Here is a 24,354-nt window from a genome sequence, read left to right on the forward strand (position 1 = left end):
TTGCTCCGGGAATATGTGGTGGTCATTCCCTGACCTTTCTGCATCCTCCATATTTGGTGGTGACAGGCTCGAACCCTGGTCTAATCAAGAAGAGTGTGCTACGCTCTCCTTCACACCTGGCTATGGAGACGCATAGTTTTTGTATTTACATACACACAAAATTTTTTTGTTCCTTTATTTCTTTCTTTTTACTCATAGCCAGTCATTACAGAAGATATTCAGCTTTTGTCAACCTAACCACTTTTTGGGTAATATTAAAGAATAAACCTATAGCTATTATATGTTTCAGAGTTTTTTGTCATGCTGCTCAATCAACTGTCTCATGCTTTCGGTTTTTTTTTTTTTTTTTTTTGTTCTATTTACTAGCCAGTTCCTTATTGATCCATTTTGGCATCCTCTCAATGGTATATATATGCATTTGCTGCAGTGGTGGTAGCTTTAAAATAATTCCCCTGTATTCTCTTTTCAGACAGGCTTCCCCCAGTTGAGAAAGGACACATAGCATCTTAGACTGTCATAGTCCCTTTCTCAAAATTACAAGTTCTGTTCCTCCAAATGAGAATTTTTTTTTTGGAGGAATTGGGAAGTTTGTAAAAATTAAAAAACTACATACATAAATGTTTTTAAATATTAATTTTTTCCTATTTTGAATTTATATACAAACATTATAATGAGAGTATTGCCAAAAATAAAATTAAAATTTTATTTTAAAAAATTGAAAAAAATTGTAAAAAGAATAAAAATTTATTACATAACTTTTTTTCAATACTCATGTATTATACATGTTTATACATGTATTAACTGATTCAGTTTTGTCAACTTTCAGATCCAAATTTCAGAGAATTCCTTCAGTTTCAGGATGCATAATCCCATATTATCTCAAAGCTAATTAAACGAACCATGCCTTCCTATGCCAATTTTCAATACTATTGTAAAATGGTTACTATTACTTGTAAATACAGTTGATAGGATGACAGCATGTCTCTATAGAGTTTCAAGACAATGTTGAAACTTGTCTTGAAACTATAGAATTTTAAGGCGAGTTTCAACCTTGAAAGCATATGTACATGCATACTAGCAAAAGGATTAACATATAAGGCATCATCATCATTGTCTAAAGGTTCTACTATAATGTTGTCTAGATTGCAGTTGATGATCAGGTCCTTTTCTTGCTCTAGTATTTTCTCTAAAATGTTGATGTATATAATAATCATTTAATTGATTTAAAAATTTTGTAACCCAGGTAAACTTCATTCCTGATTGCTCCAATCAATAAGGACCAAATCTAAAATATAAATAATATTAGTATTGGCCATACAATACAAGAAAGCCAGACTTTTGCCTTTTTTTTTTTTTTTCTCTGCAAAAAGGGATTTTTCTTCCAGCAAAAAAAAAACCTCTCTGTTTTTGCTCTTTCCATAAGTATTGATCCAAGAAAGCCTTTAAATTTTTCCAAACCAGTGACCTCAACTACTCCTGAAGAAAACTTGTTTCAACAATTAAAAACTCACTGGCTAAAGGAAAGCTTTCTACAACCCAGTCTATAATTCTTCCCCTTCACTTTGAATTTATGTCCCTGCTTCTAGCATGATTTAATATTTGTAAAATTTCCCCTTCATTCAATTTACTTGTCCCTACTCAGAATCTTATGAAACCTCAGTTTGATCCCTTCTATTTTGATCCCCTCTTTCCATTAAAACTTCTTCAAAAATATGTAATTTACCTCTTTAGCTATATTTTAGAAAAATGGAAAAAACACAATGTGTTTAATTCTGTAGGATGAACAGTATAAACAATAAAAAGTTAAATGGTTTAAATATGTGAGTATACAATTAAATAAAGAGAAACCTAAAAAAATATGTGAGTATACTATTTCAACCAAAAAATAATCCAGAATTTTAAGTTTATTTTACTGATTCCAATTTCATAAATTACCTAACAGCAGCTGGTACTTCTTCATGAACTGGTTCAGGTGGTACTGCCTTAGCTAGTTCTTCTAACCTCTTTCTTTCTGCCTCTTCCTCCTCTTTTCTTTTCATTTCTTTTAGTTCATACTATTATAGAATAAATATATATAAGACTGAATTTGAAAAAAATAAATAATTATCCCATTTAAATATGCTTTAAAATATATGGCTTAAGCATAAACTGATATAATATAAAGGAAAACTGGCATTTTTAATGTCTAACTGATATAATACCTAATGCAAACATACAAAAAAATATATAGTAAAATATTTAAACAGAAAACTACTGCTACCTGCTGAAATAGTAGACTTGGATGTTAGTTTATTAATTTAATTAAATGTATAGTTAAACCTCATAAATTCAGCATTGAAATATCTGAACATTTTAAAAATTAAAATTTTTGAAAATTAAAAAAAAAAAAACAAAAAAAAAAACTGAAATAATAATTCAGAAATACTCAAAGTCCTGTGCTTCAATTAGTGCTCTTTCTTAAGGTACTGAAAATTGCATATGGCCATGGAGAAACCTTCTCAAATTGAATCGAATTCAATGACTTACGTACCTAAGTGGTTGCCTCTAGTAACATGGAGAGACATACTCACACAGGAGTTAGATGTAAATTCTGACATTTATAAACTTTAGCAAAAATTTGGAATGGTCCCACATAGGCTACTATGTAAGCTATAATGTATTGGGATTATGAGCAAAACTCTGAGGTGGATTGAGGGAAGGCTGAAAGACAGGAGATTGTTATAAATGGTCACCATTCAGAGTGTTCCAGGATTATAAGTGGGATTTCTCAAGGTTCAGTGTTGAGACTACTTGTCTCCAGTTTTTTTGGACGATACTAATGAGAGAATAAAAGGTAAAATGTTGAAATTTGTAGATGATGGTCAAGAAAGTAGCTAAAAATGTGTCAGCCTGAGGCCCCTACAAAATGATTTTAGAGGTTTCAAAGATGATCAGAGAAATGAAAGTTACATTTTAATGTTGAAAATAAAATGGAAGTTACATTTTAATGCTTTGAGCTGAAGAGTATAAATGAGGAGAGCAACTCAGCTAATGGTTTATGTACTTTTGCACCTATAGAGAAGGAAGTTATTGTTCTGTTAAACAAGTCAATGGTGAGATGGCATTCATAACATTGTACTTAAGTTTGGAGACTGCATCTAAAGAAAGACATTTTCAAGAAAGAACTTCTTGAAAAGGTCAAAAGATGGGTAAATTGTTTGTAGAAGAACAAAATATGTTTATGAGGGAAGAGTACAAAAATGTGGATTACAACGCTTGGAAACTAGGCATCTCGAGAAGGGCCACTAAGGGGGAGGGACAAAACAAAAGACAGTATAACTGTAATTTTCATGTTTCAATGGAATACAAAAATGAGGGAACATAAATATAAACTATCGAATAAAACTGATAAACCAGAACTTGGGAAGTTGCTTGGTTGATATTTTGTCAACCACTGGAATAAACTGGCTCTCTGAATGATTGAGGTTGACAGCCTGACAAAATTTATGGAATAGCTGGATTGATATACTTTTTGACAATAGAAATATATCGATAAGAGTGGATTTAGGTTATACAGATAGTTTTTTGTTTTTGTTTTTTTTTTCTTAAGCTGATGAAGCAAAAGCTTGGCATCTCTGTATCTTTTTTCCCCTATAATAATACTAATTGGCTACTGTTATTCAAACTGTATACCGTATAAATTTAAAAAAATGAGCAGATTTCTTTATTTATTATTTTTTTTAATATATCAGAACTTGTTTTCTCAATTTCATTGTGTTTGCTTGAAATTGCAAGCTATATCTTGAGCATTACATTTTGTCAGTAATAGTAACTGCAATGATTAGGAGCGAGCAATGAAAGGCACATCATGGAGGATTTTGGCTGACAACAGAATAGAAAACATGTTTCTTTCAGGAAATTATATAGAAGTTTAGTATGTGTATGTACAGACATTGATACAAAATATTAATAGGATTATTAATGATAATTACATTAATGATAATTACAATATCCCGCTCCTTCCCAAAGTGAGGGATGCACTACAATTGCAGTAGTGGTAACATTACTTTGCCACTTAGTCAGAACATTTCATCATCTTTTAATGGCAGTTTACAACTGTAAACTACCAGTTGAGCTATAAAGGTATCCAATTTAAAAAATCTAGAATTTTTAAATGGTGAAACAAATTAAATCCTACGTTGCTAGATTTATGAGGTTCTACTGTTTTTAGGTTAAGAATATTGGTAATTATAAGGTAATCTCTTCCAGGGACTTCACCTAATTATATGAAATGGCAGAATCAATCTCTCTTCTCCAGACAAATTCTAGATTTGATTATGCAATTTGTAATAAACATATACTATGCTACAATATACATTAAAGCAAATATATAACTGTTATATATTTTATACTAACTGATATAATAACTGTTTTACTAAATATATACTCTGTGTGCAAAAATGCAAAAGAGTTATTATTTACCATAATAACTATTATTATTATGGTAAATGCTAATAAAGCATAAATATCATAAAGTGGATTCCAGAGGGCCAATCCACAGATTATATCTCAATTAGTCATTCATCTGTGGATAAATTTGGGCTCCAAAATGAATGTGACAACCTTTCTGTTTTTTGGTTTTTTTTTTTTTTTTGTGTTTTTTTTTGTCAGGTTGAACAAATACATTAATGAATTACATTACATTAACGAATACATTCAACTTACACAGGAAAAAGAATTGAAAGTAATAAGAATAATCTTACTACTGATGCTACCATTAGATGCTACTGTTAAATTAACATAAGTAGACATTTACCAAAATATTCAAAACTTTCCTAAGCTTTTTAAATATTCCTAAGCTTTTTAAAAATAGGAGGTGAAAAATTATACAGCAGCAAGTACAAATAAATGCAGTTAAAAATTAAACAGTCATAAAATCTAATAATTATCAGTATTACAAGTATATTTCTATATAAGTATTAAAAATAAATGAAATTTATTCTGAACTTTTTTTTACAATATTTGCGAGAATTTTTGCAAGATTTATTTCTAATAAAAATCAGTACTGTGGAAACCTATTATAATACAACTTCATATATATATATATATATATATATAAAATATACTTACAGTGACTGACATTATATCACAGTCACTTGATATCTAAATATCTGATTGATCAGTAACAAGATGAGTAATATAATATGATGATATTATGTTATTGTTTTCATTAAAAAATTAGTGGTTAACTCAAATTTGGTCAAAGACTATATAATTGGTGAATAATAAAATAAGTTATTATACAAAATCTTATTTTTAATTCTGTTTGATAATTTTCATCATTTATAAAATAATGATGTTTCAAACTTTTAACTACTGCATTATGCAAACTTTCTCTTACAAATTACTATTTTATTCTTGTTATATATGCTAAGGCTATATTTATTTCTATACACAATACAGTGAGCAGAGCCATCACCATTTGAAGTCAGAAAACTTAATTAGATAATGAGTTTTTAACATCAGCTGGACTGTTTTATTTGTAAAATTTATTAATCTCATTACTTACTGTTACCTGAAATGGTAATAAGATTTCATGAAAGATACTGGTAACAAAAATGAAGCCAACTTAACTTATGACAATAACCTACTGACATTTATATGTAAAAACATATAATTCTTCATACATAGGATTACATAAACTCATCCTAACAAGTAATGTACACATCAGCTTTTAAAAATGAAATATTTTATTACTCTTATCAGGAAAATAGACTAGTCTTTCACAAAACATTTATTTCATATACAAAGTGAGATTACTAAATAAAAACAGCTTTTACATTGAACTGGTTTTATTTTAGCTATTCAAAATAGAGATCAGAATATATTTAAATTCTGACTTTTAGCAGTTACTCTTTCTCTAATTCACGTCACTTTGAAGATGCAGGTTAAAACTACACACATACACACAAAAAAAAAAAAAAAGCTTTTTTACAAAAAATTTGTGACTATACAAAAGATATTAGATTTAATAGGCATGATTCAAAGCTATTGTGAAAGAATAACACCAATAAGCTCTTGCATAATGTTTATACCATGATATGTAGTTTTATGATATTGGTGAGTAAAGTGAATAAAGGATACAATGTGTGAAATTTGCAGATGATATGATGATCACATGAGTGGTTAAACAATGCGAGTCAGGCTGAGCCCCTTCAAAATGGTTTGACAAGTTCTGTAGACTGTTCTTAACATTGTTATCAGAGAAATGACAGTTGCATTTCATGATGCATACATAAAGGGAAATAACAATTTGAAAATAACTTAAAATCACAAATATGAATTCTTCTCTCTCTCTCTCATCCCTCCCTTGACATCTGCCTCCTTTGGGAATAAATGAAAAATGAGGTTTATATATACCGCCAGCAAAAACTTGGTTATTTTAAAGAATTCACGAGTACTCTTACAAATGCATTATACAATGTACGGCAAGAAATTAACACTATTTTTATATCTGAAGAGCTACATACAGAGTGCATATTGAGCATGTACATACATGTACATACACTTTCAGATGCATAGATAAATCACTTCAAGCAAACCGTTCCACTGCTCTTTGTACAAGATGGAGACCTCAAAAATGCACACTGAGAGAAACATGGCTGCAGACAAAACAACTACTTGCCATTCCAATATGCTCAGCCTGATCCATCATACAAGATATGATCAAAATTTTCCAGAAATGAATTTGTTAAAAACTATCTGAATAGTGAAAAACTTTTTAGTTTATTTTGTAACAAAGAATGTCTAGACTTATTTACAGTGGGTGACATTTTGGTCGCACATGCTCAATGGTTTATTTTTTTTTTAAAGATGGGCACATAATATCATGAAGTCGATGCAAGCATGGGAAACCGTGCACATCAACAAATGATAAATTTGTCTCTTAGTTTTTGAGCAGTATTCAGGTCAACCATCAAACAAGAACTGAAGACATAGCCTCTCAAACTGCAATATCATATGGTAGTTGTTAAGCCATTATTTGCATTTTTGGCCAATAAAGTAAAATTACTTCTTAAACCATCAAATAATTTCTTTATGCACTATATGCACCAGAAAAATATCGCAGGATGGATTAGCCATTTATTATGGCTAATCTTCCCTCGATCACTCCTCATAATGCCCCTGAAAGGTAGCCAAGGTTTCACTAAAACTGAATTCTATATTTTTGTGTAGAAACTGTTCTTAACATTATTTCAGTAAGGCTTTTATAACAGCAAAGAATATATGCAATAATATATAAAACCCCAGGTACAGAGTGATCAAAAATATGTAAGGGAAATAACTGAAAGTGAACCCTTTTTTTATTTTTTGAACTAACCTATATATGAATAAGAAAGTATTCTGGTGTCAGAGAACTATTATATCATATGCAAGAACTTATTAATCATATTATCTCATCATACTGCCTGCATGCAATTCTTCATCAATCAAGCCTATTTACATCATGTTTTGTTGAATATATCATGAGGATATTTTTTCTAGTCCATAACTAGTTGTAACTGTTAGTATCCAATATTTCTCTTCCTTGCCTCAACATGCAGAAACATGTCAATATGTTCATTATGTCAGTATTTTTTAGAACTAATAAAATCATGCATGTATCTAATAAAAAAAAAATAAAAATAAACACCACATTGCAAAGACTGTGTTAATGTTGGAAAAAAAAAAAAATTCAGAAATCAGGCAGTCAAATCAAAATCACCGATTCATAGTAGCCAGAACGTCTCATATGCTCATCTAGTTCATAATATGCTTGACGTCTCTCTTCTTGTTCTTGCGAACGTCGCTCTTGTTCTTTCAGCTCAAGCTTTAAGAACAAGTACAAGAAAAAACAAACAGAAAAATCAAGAAGAAATTAGTTTAAAAAAAAAAAACACGGTCAGAAAGAACAGAAATATGGACATTAAAAATAAGTCTACAAAGTGTTTGATGTGGTGTTTCTGTTCTGAAAAAAAATATATAAATATAAAAATTCACATTACAAATTATTTTCACTAAGTTAAAAAATGTATTCAAGTAAATAAAATTGCTTGACAATCTGATAAACCTGACATAAATCTGGCATAAGTTCTCAAAAGCAGTAAGAATTTACACTTAACATAAAAACTTTCAAAAGTAGAATTTACTCTTAAAAAAAATCTTCAAAAACAAGCAATGATGTTAAATAGAGTATTTCATTTCTAATATCTTATTCAGATCAAGACAGCTTTTTCTTGATCTTTCACTGACAGATCCATGTCAATTCATTGCAAGACAATTCAACACAGTTGTAGGACAGTTCAGTGTATGACAATTCGCTGTACGCAACAATTTGGCACAAGACAAGTTGCATGCAACAATTTGGTGGGCAACAAGTTGCATGCAACAATTTGGTGCATGACAGTTCGGTGTACGAGACAATTTGGCGAAAGACATTTCACTGTATGCGACAATTTAGTGAAAGACAATTCGACACTATGGCAATTTGGTGAGTATAACAATTTGGTGTATCACACAGAGATCAGAAATTAACAAATCAATGAAGTAATAAGTAACAAAAAAGTTTGGACAGTAATGAGGAATGCAGAAATTTAGAAAGAAGAAAATAATATATTTTTTATCCATTTATTTTGTATAAAAAGATTCATACTGATCCATCTCACAGGTAAGCTGGAAAGTGAGAATGTGCCTATTTCAGCATAACTCCATCCATACTGTAGTACCTTTACTCCAGATAAGATTATTAATTAATTTTTTTTTTAAAACACACCTACTCAGTTGAATCCTTTGCTTTTCCAGGAGCATGAATTGGCTAAGAATTGGGAAGCTAGAAGAAACTTATAGGCAAAGAAACCAGATTATAGGAACAGGAATCATACCATCCCTTAGTCACTGGCATCAAGAACCACCACACAGGCCCTGGTAAAAATGGCTGACTAAGCCAGAATGCTTTTCCACTTTGGGGACTTGGACTCCAATTCTGACACCTACACAATCTCCAAGGAAGCTTATCCACCTACCCGTAACCCATCCATGATACTAGCCTACTACTAAATTCTTTCAATAAAACTATAGTGTGGGTTGCAAAACGAACATCAGAAGATGCCCATTACCCAGCCCTCATCCATTAATGACCTCTACTTTTAGTCTCTGGAACACTGCCCCCATGTGTATTTCCTAAAATACGCAACTTACAGAAGTAAAAGTAAAGTGCAGACAAGGTTCTCTTGTATCCCAATCTTTATACTAACCATGGCACTTTTTTAATAAGCTTTCCTAAAAAAAAAGTAGGATGTGTCTTAAAAAACAAAAGTGGATAGTACACTCCATCAAAAATATAAAATATCAAGAATGGTACCGTGATCACTAAATTCACCATTTACAGCACGGATTGTTTAAAATTTGCATTTCTGTCTTGCTTTGCCATTCACAAAATTCTACCAAACAATTCACTGAATTGTTGTACTCGCCAAATTGTTGTGGTCCACCAATTTGTCTTTCACAAAATTGTCACATACAGCAAAATGTCATTCACCAAACTATTATACACTGAACTATCGCATACAGTGAATTGTCATGCACTGACCCATTGCATAATGAACTGTCTTACAACAAACTGACGAGAACCAATCAGTAGCACAGTTTTAATTTGGCTTCGGTGAGTTTCCTAATGGGTTGCTGGCTGACTTATGTGTATTGCATATTCTTGAGAAAATGCTTAAAGTTAAATAAAATAAAGTGAGGATTAGCTTGTCCTATATTCCTGGCAGGCAGCAGAATTTCAAGTAGCATAGTTGAAATACGATTTCAACTATGCTACTTGATCACTATAATATGTGATAGTTGAAATATGTTTGAAGATTTCTTCTAAGATTAGATTCTATTTTTCAAATTTTGTGTGAAGCATAAATTACTACATACTATATTAACTATTTGAAGTAGTGCACAGAGTTCTAATTTTGTAACATTGTTAATTCTTGCTTTTGAGTTGAGTTTCCTACTTCTTTTTTTCTAAATCCATAAAGCCTTTCAATAGTATAAAAAAAAAAAAGAAAAAAAAAAGAAAGAAAGAAAAAAAAAAAAAAAGACCACTTGTAGAGTAGTATACAAAGAAAAAGACTGTAAATAAAAGAATTGAATTCAGTACAGCAGCTACTTAAGGGACATCTGTAGATGTGTGCAGTATTTTTATCTACATTTATGGGCTTTTTATTTTTCAAGTTAATCACAAACTAAAGCATCATCCATTACTTTTTGAGTCATCTTTGTATTAAGCTTATGATATTGGTCTTTTTTTTGTAGTTGATACAACTGAAAAGTTTATTAAAATCTCTCCCACAAAATTTAATAACAGTCGTGTATAAAAGCTTAATACAAAAGTATTTTTGTATTTTAGGGATTCTTTCAAATACCTAAAAAACAAAACAAAACTGGAACCAAACTGTCCAAAATGGAGTGCATATTGAAGCAAGATGTAGTGTTGACACAGCCAATGAAAAAAAAACTTAAAAATAGTAAAATATTTTCATTTTAGCTATGAAATGCTTCCATTTAAGAATGTTTTTAATTGGTTCATTAACAAAATTATATAGACCCATACATTACAATTATACCCAAATAAAAATGATCCTAAGGGGATCATTTTTATTTGGGTATAATATCATTGATAATGTTTGATCCTACTTAGAAAATAAACAGCATATACAACACAAAGCAGAGTGCTGTAGCCAGCAGAAAAAATGCACTTCGACGAAGACATTTAAAATGTTCATGATATTGAACATTTTAAATGTCTTCCCACAGCTTTCAGCACATAAAACCAACATTTTTTCCCTTGCAAGTGCTTGTTTCCATTAATTTATATTCTTTCCGTCTGTTTTGCAAGGTATCCATAGATCCATGATGAAAACCCTATGATGTCATCTGCCTAAGAAAGGAACCTTTTCTAGAATTTTTCATCCAATGAAAACTCCTAGAAAAGGTTCCTGTAGTAACTGATGCAACCTGAACATTAAACCTTTCCACTAATTAAGCAAAAGTCCTTATTAATAGAGAGCAAATGTTCAGTGGTTACCTTAATTGAATATTTCCATTCATACAAATGGAAAATAATAGCAAAACTTGTTTTTAAGAATAGCAACAACAATATTTTATAAATGGCAAGCTAATAAAAATTTCTAGTCCATCTTTCAAGAATTTCAGCCCTGCTAACATATGGAGTGAGTATGCAAATTGTCTCGATTGATCCTAACATCACATGGTGTGTTTATCCAATAAAATACAATAATGAAACAAAGTGACATATTTCTATACAAATAGCATACAGATATAGAAGCTTACCACTCAGCATAAGTCTGCAGTGCCAGCTTCATTTACCATATGAGCAAGTGCACAAATATAACTGAAGTGACATGCTTTAAGAGAATCATGTTTATGTAAAGAAAGCTGATTTTATGTGTTAAATATTCAAATTAGCAATTTTGTTTCATGTGATAAAGTACAATGGAATCTCTATTTTCCATTCTTTTATCAACTTGGCATTCTATTAACCATATGTATGATATCACTAGGTTGCTTATGAAGAGATATCCTTGAACTTGAATTTTTTTTTTTTGTTTTTTTTAAATATTATAATGTTATATAAATATAACTTTATAATATTCAAAATTTTGAAATAATATACACTGGTACAGCATAAATATTCAACAGGTGACAGTATACTAAAGTAACAAATATTTAATACATTATTCAATGTGTTAAAAAATTGTGTATTCCTTATGAAATGTACTAGCATGAGAATAAACTACAATATCAAAAAATTTTGAAAATGAATAGCAATTATTTCTTACCGTTGTCAGCCGTTCTAATGCAGCAAACCTTTCTTCCTGGGCAGCTGCTGATTTTTCAAATGCTTCATGTTTTTTAATTAACTGTTCTACTTCATCAAGGGTATGCTAAAAGAATAAATGACAGGTTACATTCAACTATTTCACACATTGTCCATAATTAGTTTAACTTTAATAAGCATATTCTATTTTCATAAGATTATCAATTTTTACACTGACTCTACCTATTAAAATCCACTGATGTTTAACCATTGATAAACAAAAATATAACCAATCTCTGTTGAATCCCTGTTTGTCTGAAATGGTTTTGAATTCAATAAAAGGATTTTCCATCAGATGATTTGAAAATCAATTTATATTTCTCCATTCCTTTCACAGTTTCCAAAAAATAGTGAACAGATTCAAGTATAAGAAGATATAAAATCTTCAAATGAATGAAGCTCTTTCTTACATAAAATCCTTCTAGTGAGCATTTGCTAGTAGCATTGGGTCTCCTCAATATTTGAAAGGACTACCCTGGAAAAGTAAAGTGCAGCCATTATCAACCCACTGCAGGATGGAAGCCTCCTCAACGATTCATGTTGAGGGAAATGGACCATAATCTGCCACGCTGGTCCAGTGCAGGTTGGCAGATCGACCGTATTCAGCAGTCAGGGGCTTGAACCCCGGTCTACTCAAAGAGCGTGTGCTACTGCACTCCCGCTCCTGCCCACTCGGCTACGGAGGCCGTCTAAACCAAGTGTAACCCCCCCCCCCCTTTTTTTCAATGTTGGATTAAATTTCTATCTATCAAAATATTTTTTTAAGATAAAGCAGATAAAGATAAATAAAAATATATACACATATTAAGACACTCTTATACCCATGTGAATTGGAAAACACAAAACAGGGTTTTATTGATACTTCAATTTACAAGTACAATATCAACACTAAACTGCTTGAATCATTTGAATATTCCATAGTGGTGACTAGTGAGTGTGGCCTTCTCACTGAGTCCCATTTAGGTCTGATGATAAGATTCAAAAAAATTCCTGAAATGTCATCAGATAATTTGGTGTCATAATTGTGCTGTAAATTGATAAAAGTATTAATAAAAACTTATTTTGGTTTTCTAATCCATGTGGTATAAGAGTGTCTTAATACAGACACAGCTTTAATTTTTAATTTTTATATATTCATATATTTTTTCTTAATGGATATCAACCACATATTGTCATTTCCTAACCATATATATATATATATTTTTTTTTAAGTTTTCAAAAAATAAAATGGTTATAAATATTAATGACCAAGAAAATAAATCAATTCATAGATATTCATGTGCAGCAGCATTATAAGTTTCCGAAGGTTGATATGTGAAAAATCAGCATATGATTATGATAGTTATGATTATAATATTGAGATAATTTAATGTATAATCAATTTTCAAAACTACTCATGCTATAAGCATTTTGAGGCAGAACACTACCCCATACTCACATTCATGTTCAGAATTTTATACCTTTTGTAAAATAATAAGAGGAGTTTACCTCAATATAGTACGTAGAACACTTCCGTATGAAATTAAAACGGAAAAAACAAAAAACCGACAACTTACCGGTACATTAGAGTAAAATATAAATAATTAAAAAACCAATTGAACACAATTCAAATCAATTTAAAACAATTAAAAATTAAATTAACCCAATTAAAAGAATCTAACGAAAATATTCAAAACGATTTTCCTTCCTGAAGCTGACAATGCTTTTCGACCGTATGTCGTGATCACAGGAATGAAAATTACCGAATCGGGTTAAACCTGAAACTTAATTAGTGATTATTTGTCTTCGCGCATGCGTGTAAAGGCCCACGAATCGGAGATCAAATATGACCGCCGAACATTAACAGAAATCTTGTGTAATTTAATTTCTACGGTTTCTGCAATTAATAGTCACGTATAATTACTTTGAACATTAAGTATTTTGGCCTCGTTAAATAAAAAAGTATGTTTTTCATTAGTGGCATAAAAGGCTAATTCTGATGCTGCTGAACGAGAAGCATGAACTGAGGCTTCATGTTGATTTACACGAATATTAAGAGAAAATTGCGTCGAACCTTGGTAAGACGAGTCACAATCACCGCAAGAAATGTTGTATACCAGATCAATAATTTTTGATCTGGTAATTAATTTTTGATCAATTAATGTTTTATTGTATTGATATTGAATTTGAACTTTGTAATGTTCCACAAAAAAGATGTATTTATTCAACAAGTTAACCAAGTAGTGAATAACATAAAAGAAACGCGACTTCCTAAATTGAATACACGACAGTTCAGTTTTACAAGAACTTCGGGGAAATAAGGACATTATTATACAGAGGGCAGATAAAGGAGATACAGTGGTAATACTAGATAAACCTGATTATATTAATAAGTTAGATTCAGTTGTTTCAGATACCTCCACTGTTTACCAATTTGGTCAATCAATACAATAAAACGTTAACCACATATCGAAAAAACGACTACATTACTATGGCCCAGTTAAAGGAATTGAAGGCCAGAACATACAATATTCCTGCACTTTTTGGTCAGGTAAAATTACACAAGACTGGATTTCCTATTCGACCTATTGTTTCTTACAGGAACTCGGCATTTTCATCCTTAGCCACACATGTATATTACATTATAAAACCCTTTAGACAGGTAATACAATTTGGGATTAAGAACTACGATACATTATTTAATAATCTTAAAAACTGTAGACTCGGCGACAATGACAATTTATTCTCACTAGATGTTACCTCGTTATATACGAATGTAAATGTTGCATACACATTAGATATTATTTGGCATATGTTAAATAAAAACTCAACACCGATTAATTATACGAAGCTACTATTAAGGAAATTTTTCACTTAATTAAACTGTTAGATGAGGCCAACTACATCACCTTTCGAGACAAGGTGTACAAACAAATTTTTGGATTACCAATGGGTTTGAGCCTGAGCGGCTTAATGTCAGAGATCTATCTCTCAACGATTGAGCATATACATTTGACACCTTTTTGACCCCGTATCACATACTATGGGAGGTATTTAGATGATGTTCTAGTTATTACTGATAGTAGTACTATCAAAGACATTTTACATTCGTTTAATAATATTCATTCTAGACTCAAATTTACATTGGAAAGGGAGGATACGGATACAAAGTCATTAAACTTTCTAAATTTCACGCTTACCCGGGTCTCGAATAAAATACAATTTACATCTATCGAAAACCTACAAACACCGGTATGCTTCTACATTATAATAGCTGTCACCCGTTCACCTACAAAAGGTTGATTATCTTTAATCAATTTCTAAATGCCTATAAATATTCAACGACGGATTCTGCTTTGGACTCAGAAATACAAATATTAACTAGCAGGTTCTTAAGCAGGGGTTATTCCATTGCCACAATAAACTGAATTAGGGTACAAGCTAAGGATAGGATACAAAATACTACACCAACCAACAATAGTAATATCAAAAAATACTTTATTTCTGTCCCATATGTTGAACAGTGGCACAAACAGCTTAATAGATTCTTTAAAGATACTGAATTTAAAATTGTAGCCAGTCCAATACGGAAGTTACACACTATACTGAACAATCGCTCGGTTCTTTCCACGTTCGCAACACAAATTAATGATCTGGTATACAACATTTCTTGCGGTGATTGTGACTCGTCTTACCAAGGTTCGACGTGATTTTCTCTTAATATTCGTGTAAATCAACATAAGCCTCAGTTTGTGTTTCTCGTTCAGCAGCGTCAGAATTAGCCTTTCATGCCATTAATGAAAAACATACTTTTTTATTTAACGAGGCCAAAATGTTCAACGTAATTATATGCAACTATTAATTGCAGAAACCGTAGAAATTAAATTACACGAGAATTCTGTTAATGTTCGGCAGCCATATTTGATCTCCAATTTGTGGAGACCTTTACGCGCATGTGTGAAGACAAATAATCACTATTTAAGTTTCAGGTTTAACCCGATTCGGTAATTTTCATTCCTGTGATCATGACATACGGTCGAAAAGTGTTGTCAGCTTCAGGAAGGAAAATCATTTTGAATATTTTCGTTAGATTCTTTTAATTGCGTTAATTTGAATTTTAATTGTTTTAAATTGATTTGAATTGTGTTAAATTGGTTTTTAATTATTTAATTATTTATATTTTACTCTAATGTACCGGTAAGTTGTTGATTTTTCCGTTTTAATTCCTGGAGGGTATCATACGGAAGTGTTCTATATTGAGGTAAACTCCTCTTATTATTTTACAAATATTATTATCAACGTAGAACGGATTGAGTATATAGCTCTGATTCATACTATAGAATTTTATACCATAAGTGGTGGGTTAATTATTTTAGGAAGGTTCAAAATTTTGAAATGGGAAGTTACAGGATTCACTCGGTTACATCAGCTTATAGTTGAAATGTACAAATTTATTTTCATAAAAAAATTTGTGCATTAAATAATTTTATAATTTTCATAATTAACTGGCAAATTTTATAGCAAATGTATAGCATAAAAGAAATGTTCTCACCCCAAGTTCCTGACTAAGTAGATATGGCTCTTGAGCAATTAGCCATGCCTCTGCAACAGCAGCATCTCTGGCAAACTGATATACCTCAAGGACTAGAAAGAAAGTTATGAATTTTTATATACACATTATTTTGGAAGAACACAAAAATATATAGAAAATCTTCTCCAAGATGGATAACTCTGCACAACCATGATATCATAAAAAAAAAAAATTCATTTTATGGCCACTTCTATTTTAAATAAAATAAATTTAAACTTGAACAGCAGCATTTCTTCATTAATTAAAGCTATATTACTGCTAAATCTAATCAGCTATATATTAAGTTTAGTTGTTCAATTAAGAAAACACTCGGGGAGTCAGCTCATATTTCATTAACAAGAAAATATTAAATATTTAAATAAAAGGCATTTTAAATATAGTAAAATTTTCTCCCAAGCTCACTAAAAATTCAGATAAGGGGCGGAGGAATCCAGGCATTCTAGATGCTCTGTAATCCAACCTCTTTTAATCTAAACTTTCTCTATACTTGTAGATAACCAGAAAAATTCACATCACCAATTGATGCATTTTCTGTTAGTTTATAACAATACAACATAATCTATTGACTGTACTCATGAATACATCATGAAAAATGTAATAGTAAATAACTTAAAAGATAATATTTTTTCATTTTTCTAATTTCTTTTTTGATATTCCTATAATAATTGTGATTTATCAAAAGATGCATTATCAGTGTTCTTATCTGCATCTCATTATCTCTTAGAATCATTTGACATACTAATTCAAAGAGCATTTGAAAAAGCATTTTTAACTGTACTTTGAGAGAGATTTAATACAAAATATTTTACTTTATTTTTATTTATTTTTTTTATGAAAACCCCAAACACAAGAAGTATTAGAACCTATAGTACTTAGTACCGTGCTTGGGTTGGAGGTTGAGAAGATGGAAGGAGATATTTGTTGACACTAGACGAAGTTCTGTAGACTGTAATTTTCAGGAAACACGTATAAAGGAAGGTTGTTCCAGAAAACGGCAGTTCAATGAATAAACAAGGAAGATGAAAAGTTGGTTCTGTGAGTTTGAAGTTGGGCAGTAAATGGATGTTGGCTGGTGGCAGCACGTGTTTGGACTGTTTTGAAAGAGAGAGTGGGAATTATAGAAGCCAATTCAGAAGAACAGTGCCCATGGAAGTATCTGTGGAAAAGGTATGCAGCAGACACAGTAGGTTTATGAGACAGAGAATGGAGAGACTCTGTTAGAGATGAGTCTTTAATTAACTTAACTGCCCTCTTTTGAACAGAACCTAGAAGCCTGAGAGAGGTTTAGGGGGCACCGCTCCAAAGGTGGGAACAATATTCCATGGTAGGGTGGATTTGTGATTTGTACAGAGTGAACAATTGTTTGGAAGAAAAGAAACACAGAGAGCGAAACAGAAAACGAAGTTTTTTTAGATGCAGAGGAAGCAATATTTATAATGTGCTTGTGCCAAGAGAGATTAAAAGTCAGGGTAATCCCCAAAAGAGATATATCATCTTGCCCAGAAATCAGTGTCACCAAAGATAAGCATAGGAGCAGAAGGATCCTTTTTGCAAGATATAAGACAGGACTGAATTTTAGAAGGATTGAAATCAACTAAGTTGTCTTTGCCCTACTGGAGAATTACCTGAAGATCGGCATTTAAGGAATTGGTAGCAGATTTTCGAGAAGTTGAAGCTGATTGAGCAGGGCAAGGTTTCTCAAAATGGAAAGTGGAATGCAATGTGCTATCATCGGCAAAACTATGGATAGGATTTCCAGTCAATGGAAGAAGGTCATTAATATACAAGAGGAAAAGAGTGGGGGAAAGACCTGAACCTTGGGGGAAACACCGGCATTAGTGGAGAAGTTAGAAGACAGAGAGCCATCTACCATCACCTTCAGTGAGCGGTCAGAGAGAAAACTGGATAACCAATTACAAAAAACAGTTGCAAACCATAAGACAGAAGCTTGTTTAAAAGCCTGTATGCCAAACATGATCAAAAGCTTTTGAGATGTCAAGAGCAGCTGCTTGTGTTTCACCAAACTTTTCCATTGAATTTGTTCACAAATAGGTAACATAAGCCAGAATATCACCACTGGATCGACACTGATGGAATCCATACTGGAAATCGTTGATTAGATGGAAGCTTTCTAGGTAGTTTAAGAGTTGGCGGTTAATTGATTTCTCCATTATTTTAGAAAGAGTAGAAGTAATTGAAATGGGACGATAATTGGATGGGAGGGATTTGTCATCCTTTTTAGGAACTAGCCAGATATGAGCAAATTTCCAAGCAGAAGGAAAAACACCTTTGGAATAAGAAAGTGAAAAAAGGCGGCAAAGAACAGGAGTAAGTTCATGAGCACAAGTTTTGTGAAAAAGTGGAGAAATACCATCTGGACCTGGAGTTTTTTTATCATCAAGATTCGTCAAAATTCTTCTGACATCCTTTTGATGGAAGACCACAGGAAACATTGAATGGATGTGGGAGGTGTTTTATCATGATCATTAATACATGAGTTGGAAGAAAAATGGGATGCTAGCAGGTCAGCTTTATTCTTGGCTGAAGTGACAATAGAACCATCTGGTTTTGACAGAGGTGGGAGCAGACATGGGCAAAAGTTGTGGCCAATAGCTTTGGCAAGAGACCAGAATGTTCAGCTAACATTAGGGCATGAAGCAAGTTTTGTACTCTTAGCCTTTTCAAAATCTAGTTTGGACTGATTAATAACTGATTTAAAATTGTTGCAAGCTGTGGTTTACGCAGAAAATGAAACCGAAGAATTAGAAACAAGCCAATTACGATATGTAACAATCTTTTCTTGAACAGCCTTAGCACATTTATTGGAAAACCAAGGTTTAGATAAAAGACAAAATTTTAAAATGGAGTGTGGGATAAAGGATTCCATTCCTATAAGAATAATATCACTGACATGATCTGAGCAAACGTTGACATCAGAAGTTTTGAAACAGTAATCCGACCAAGGAAAAGAAGAAAAGAAATCTCGCAGGTCATCCCATTTTCCATTCTTGTATTGCCAAACAACATGAGGTTGGGAACAGCCATGAGATAAAGGCTCCATTGGAGAAGGGACAATCACCAAGTTGTGATGTGTGGTGCCTAAAGGACCACTCACTTCGATGGTGTACTTAGAAGGGTTGTTTGTGAGAAAAAGCTCAAGCAATGTTGGCTGTATGGTTAGGATTGTCTGGTATTCTGGTAGGTAAATGAACAATCTGTGTGAGATCATTAGTAATTGCAAAAGCCTCAGCATCTTGACCAGCTGGGTCTGAGTGACTGGAAAATGTAAGACAGCTGGAGATTCGAACATTAAAATCACCAAGGAAAATTACCTCGCTGTTAGGAAAGTTGGAGTGGAGAAAGTCAAGTTGCAGAGAGAGGAAGTCAAAGAGTTCCAAGTGATTAGTGGAGTTGGGAGAACGGTAGAGACAACAGATGAATTTTACAAGAAGTAGAGAGATTTTAAGCCAGAGAACATTGAAAATTGGAGATTCCAAATTACCAAGACTCTGACAGGGAATATCAGAATGGACATATGCACAAATACCACCTTTGAGGCGAAAGGAATCATACAGTGAATAATTTGGGCAACTGAGATGAGCAGTGGTTGAATAAACTGATAACTGAGATACTGCCAAAAAAAAGTACATGGGGTTTGGCAGACTGTAAGTGGAAATGGACATCACTGAGATTAGAATTGAGACAATGTATATTTGTGAAATGAACTAGGAAGTGTTTGGGAGGTTTGGACCTTTTCGCAGATAAGTTTGCTCTATTTTTCTTACTATATAAAATATAGTTATTTCTTACTATATTTTATATAGTAAGAAAAAGTCGCGTTTCATTACTTCACACAAGCTGTATGAAGTATGAAATTTTGAATATGGTGTACACATGGTAAGAATATACCCAGATCCTTGACATAACAAAAAAGTAGGAAGGGAGAAGATAAAGACAATAAGATTTGCAGATGACTAGATATTGATTGCTAATAATGAAGAATTACAGAGCTCCTTGGACATCTTGAACAGCACAATAAAGGAGAAAAGTATGAAGATTAACAGCAATAAAACCAAGGTAATGTTAATTTCAAAGAGTCCAGGAAGAAGAATCAATACAACATTAGATGGAATAATATTGGAACAGGTCAATAGATACAGGTACTTGGTGGCCTCCATAGCCAGGTGGGGAAGGAGCAGCAGTGAGTAGCACACGCTTCTTGATTAGACCGGGGTTCGAGCCCGTCACCACCAAATACGGAGGATGCAGAAAGGTCAAGGAATGACCATCGCATATCCCCGGAGCAATATGGCCTTAGTTGCTAATGCTCCTAAAAACCAAATAACCAGGTACTTGGGAAGCATAATGACAGAAAATGCAAAAAGCCTGGAAGAAATAAAAACAAGAATTGCAATGGGCAAAGGGCATTTAGTAACAGAAAAGAACTATTTAGAAGAAACTTCAAAAAGGAATTAAGAAAGCAAATGGTGAAAACATTAATATGGACTGTTGTACTATGACTCCGAGACATGGACACTGGGAAACAGGAGATTAGAAGCCTAGAACTTTTGAGATGTGGGTCTGGAAGAGAATGGAAAGGGTGAAATAGGTGGACAGAGTGATTAATGAGATTTTTAGAAAGTAGAAGAGAACTTTAGTAAGGAATTAAGGAAACAAAATAACTTTATAGGACATGTATCGAGAAGAGAAAGCATGTAGAGGAAAGGGATTGAGGGGTAGATGTGTGCGAAGAGAACTGTTGGGCGAAAGAGAATTGGAATGATGGATTGAATGGTAAGAGGAAATTATGCAGGAATTAAATGTATAGCACAACATAGAGAAGCATGGCGCCAATGGAGCCCTGAACCTGCCCGAGGGCAGAGAACTTTAAGAAAAAGAAGATTTTATAACTGCAAAATATAAATATAAAACACAGATCCAGATAAGCAACTTAATGTGTCTGCAATTTCATCTACTGTATTTATTTCAAATGAATTATTTTTCTGCCGTGTTGTACTGGTAAACGATGGAAGTCGCATTGATCATCTGGTTGTATAAAACCAATCAGATGACCAGTGCAACTTCTGGGTATGTGGGATAGGTGATTGGTTAGGTTTTAAGAGTAACACTAAGTTACAGAATAGTAATCCCTTTGGCTCTTAATTCGTATTAAAATTTAAAGATAAAATTAAAATTTAAAGATTAAGATAAAATTTAACCAAGGTCAAATTTAAATCCAATTGAAATCAGTTGATGGGCTAGTTAAAAATAATAGAATTAGTTTATATGTTATATCAATTTTCTGGTTAATGCTATGACTTAAAATGTAACATTTTTTTTATCCCTATAGAAAAACGTTACATTAAAAATTAAAAATTATTTAATAATTGCAAAATAAAATTAAAAAAAGAAATGTTTAATAAAAATACAATTTAAACTTACTGAGTTGTAAGTGTTCCCATCGTTCTTCCCACCTGTCCATCATTGCTGTCCTCTGGTTTGTTAAAGCTAACAATTTCTCTTTAATCTGAGAAGATAAACATATCAAAACATTAAACAGCATGTTAAATACTTACACTGCATAAAGGTTACTCATATTTTAAGCTAACTCTACCCCTGTATGCTAATGCTAAATGCAATTTAGTGTATAAATAGGGGAAGACTGGCCTAACCAGACAGGTGGCAATCACCACTAAGACCAACAGCAAATTTGGGTCATCAAATAATAACCTTTACATAATAAGTGATCCAGATAGGTCCAAAATTGTTGGGAACTGCCAGGGCTAAAATCTGCCAGTCCAGCCCTGTTTATAAACACTTCTGGCATTATTGAAGATTGGAAACACTCTTCAATAATGCCTATCCATCAGCAAACATAATTCATATTTAAGCAACATCAGTGTCAAACTTACCATGGTATGTGAACAGCAGTATGTTCATGAAAATGTGTCTCTGCAACATAAATATAGACAGAATTCCTTATGCAAATGTTTAGTCAAGCTTCCTGTTGAATGTTAACCCAGAGGAGTGGCTTACTCATATCACTCAGTTCTCAAATGCCACATCCACCAATTTACAGATCCTGAAGAATTCCAACCAAAGGGATATCCTTGACATCACTGTCATCATAAAACAGCAACTATTAAATGTTATTAAAGCATTAGTGCTCTCAGATACTGCTGATGACAATAAAGTGCTGCACTTCATGCTAAAATACTTAAGTCCATATATTGCTGATGTGCTATTAACAATATATAATACTATGATAAAAGGAAACTACTTTCCACAGCAATGGAATATTTATGAAGTAATGCCCATTCCAAATTCAGTAGACCAATATCAATCATTCACAATAGGCCCATATCTAAAGTGTCTGGTCTACTTAAGCTTCTTGAAAAAACATGGTTACCAGCTTTTTCCAACCACCCACTCCCTGAGATGCCTCCCCATATTCACCTTGCCCTCAAGCACAGATTCACAGTCACCAACTTCCTATCAATAATCTTAAAAATTCTACAGGCTTTTGATAATAATTCTGAAATTTCAACTGTGTATCTGTGTACAATTAGCATTTGACACTGTTAATATTGGGGTGCTTCTCCAGCTACTGGAAAGGTTCTTTCAGGTTAAAGGATTTGCCCTGGGATTCCTCTGCTCACCCACCACCCTTCAGAGTGATACCTCTTACAGCTGGATGCCAGTCATTTTCTTGCCGTGTTACTGCTGGAGTTCCCCAGGGTGGGGCTCATTCATTCATTCTCTCTCTCTCTCTCTCTCTCTCTCTCTCTCTCTCTGGGCACTAATCTTTCCATTTATTTACCTTCACAGGAAAGAGTACTATGCTATGCTGATGACATCAAATTTGTTACTACTATAAGTCCTCCACATGATCATCAATTAGTTACCAAGAGAATAAACAATGTTCTTAGCAACTTCTCTGACTACCTGGCCTTGTTGACTATCAACCCTGCCAAATTTGATATAGTTTTCTCCCTCAAAAAAAACAACCTTCCCAGATACAGTCATCTCTCAACAGTGTTGCCATTCTTCCACAAGTGACTCAACACAAGGATTCAGGGGTAATATTTAATTCCAAACTTTCATGCCCAATTGCAATCCATGCATTAAAGATTTAGTCAGCTGAGATAGACTGCAAAACATCAGCTGCTTCATGTCAGAGATCAAGAAACATCACTCAAATATATTTACAGGACGGTTCATCAAGTACTGTTGTATGCATCAGAAATTTGGGCTTCTGCTCCCTCACAAACCTATGACCGCTTTTAGCAGATTAGCAGTGGCTTCCGAAATGGCTCAACTTCAAGCACCAGCTGCAAACTCAAGTCAGAACTACAGAGTTGGCACAGAACCTGCAGTACACTAGGTTACACCATAAGATCTACGCAAAAAAGACTGTACACTACATTAAAGATGATAACAGGCCATATTAGTTCTCCAAACACCTGAGATTTATGCCACTAGAGGATCTCTCTTCACATCCTAAGGGCCTCACTATTCCTTAGGTCAAACCTAGATCATCTCCATATTACAGACAGATTCCTGCCTCAAATGCTTCGGGCAGCACAAGGCCTGGATACAGATCTAAAACACTTTGTGGAGAATAGAAAGGTAACTAGAGGAATCTGTTTTGTTGCTAGCGACTACAATCAATGAATTAATTGGAACTTGTGCACAGGAAAGAGCTTCTCTCTCTCTCTCTCTCTCTCTCTCTCTCTCTCTCTCTCTCTCTCTCTCTCTCTCTCTCTCATTAACTGTAATTGTATACAGTTTTGAACCCTATACATTTAATGGATATCCCTGTATTATTTTGTATTATTAGTTATTCATATTAATTGGCAATGCTATATAGTAAGGC

The 24,354-nt window shown here is 32.7% G+C and overlaps 1 protein-coding gene across 7 annotated transcripts in view; it reads right to left on the reverse strand.

Annotated features, from left to right (window-relative positions):
• LOC150083961 (spectrin beta chain-like) overlaps nucleotides 1-24,354 on the reverse strand; it is a 419,401-nt gene that overhangs the window by 48,859 nt on the left and 346,188 nt on the right. For 5 of the 7 annotated variants that reach the window (XM_090375834.1, XM_090375833.1, XM_090375835.1 and 2 more), the window contains exons 38-42: nucleotides 21,921-22,005; nucleotides 16,440-16,531; nucleotides 11,871-11,975; nucleotides 7,745-7,849; nucleotides 1,936-2,054 (exon numbers count right to left, since the gene is read on the reverse strand). In XM_090375834.1, coding sequence (XP_090231960.1) covers nucleotides 1,936-2,054; nucleotides 7,745-7,849; nucleotides 11,871-11,975; nucleotides 16,440-16,531; nucleotides 21,921-22,005 — 506 coding nt within the window. The remainder of the gene's footprint in view (nucleotides 1-1,935; nucleotides 2,055-7,744; nucleotides 7,850-11,870; nucleotides 11,976-16,439; nucleotides 16,532-21,920; nucleotides 22,006-24,354) is intronic. The other 2 variants (XM_090375838.1, XM_090375836.1) reach the window with 1 other exon arrangement.

The sequence above is a fragment of the Mastigoproctus giganteus genome, chromosome 6, assembly GCF_048544385.1.
Source record: "Mastigoproctus giganteus isolate SK-2022 chromosome 6, ASM4854438v1, whole genome shotgun sequence".
In the NCBI taxonomy this organism is placed as follows: domain Eukaryota; kingdom Metazoa; phylum Arthropoda; class Arachnida; order Uropygi; family Thelyphonidae; genus Mastigoproctus; species Mastigoproctus giganteus.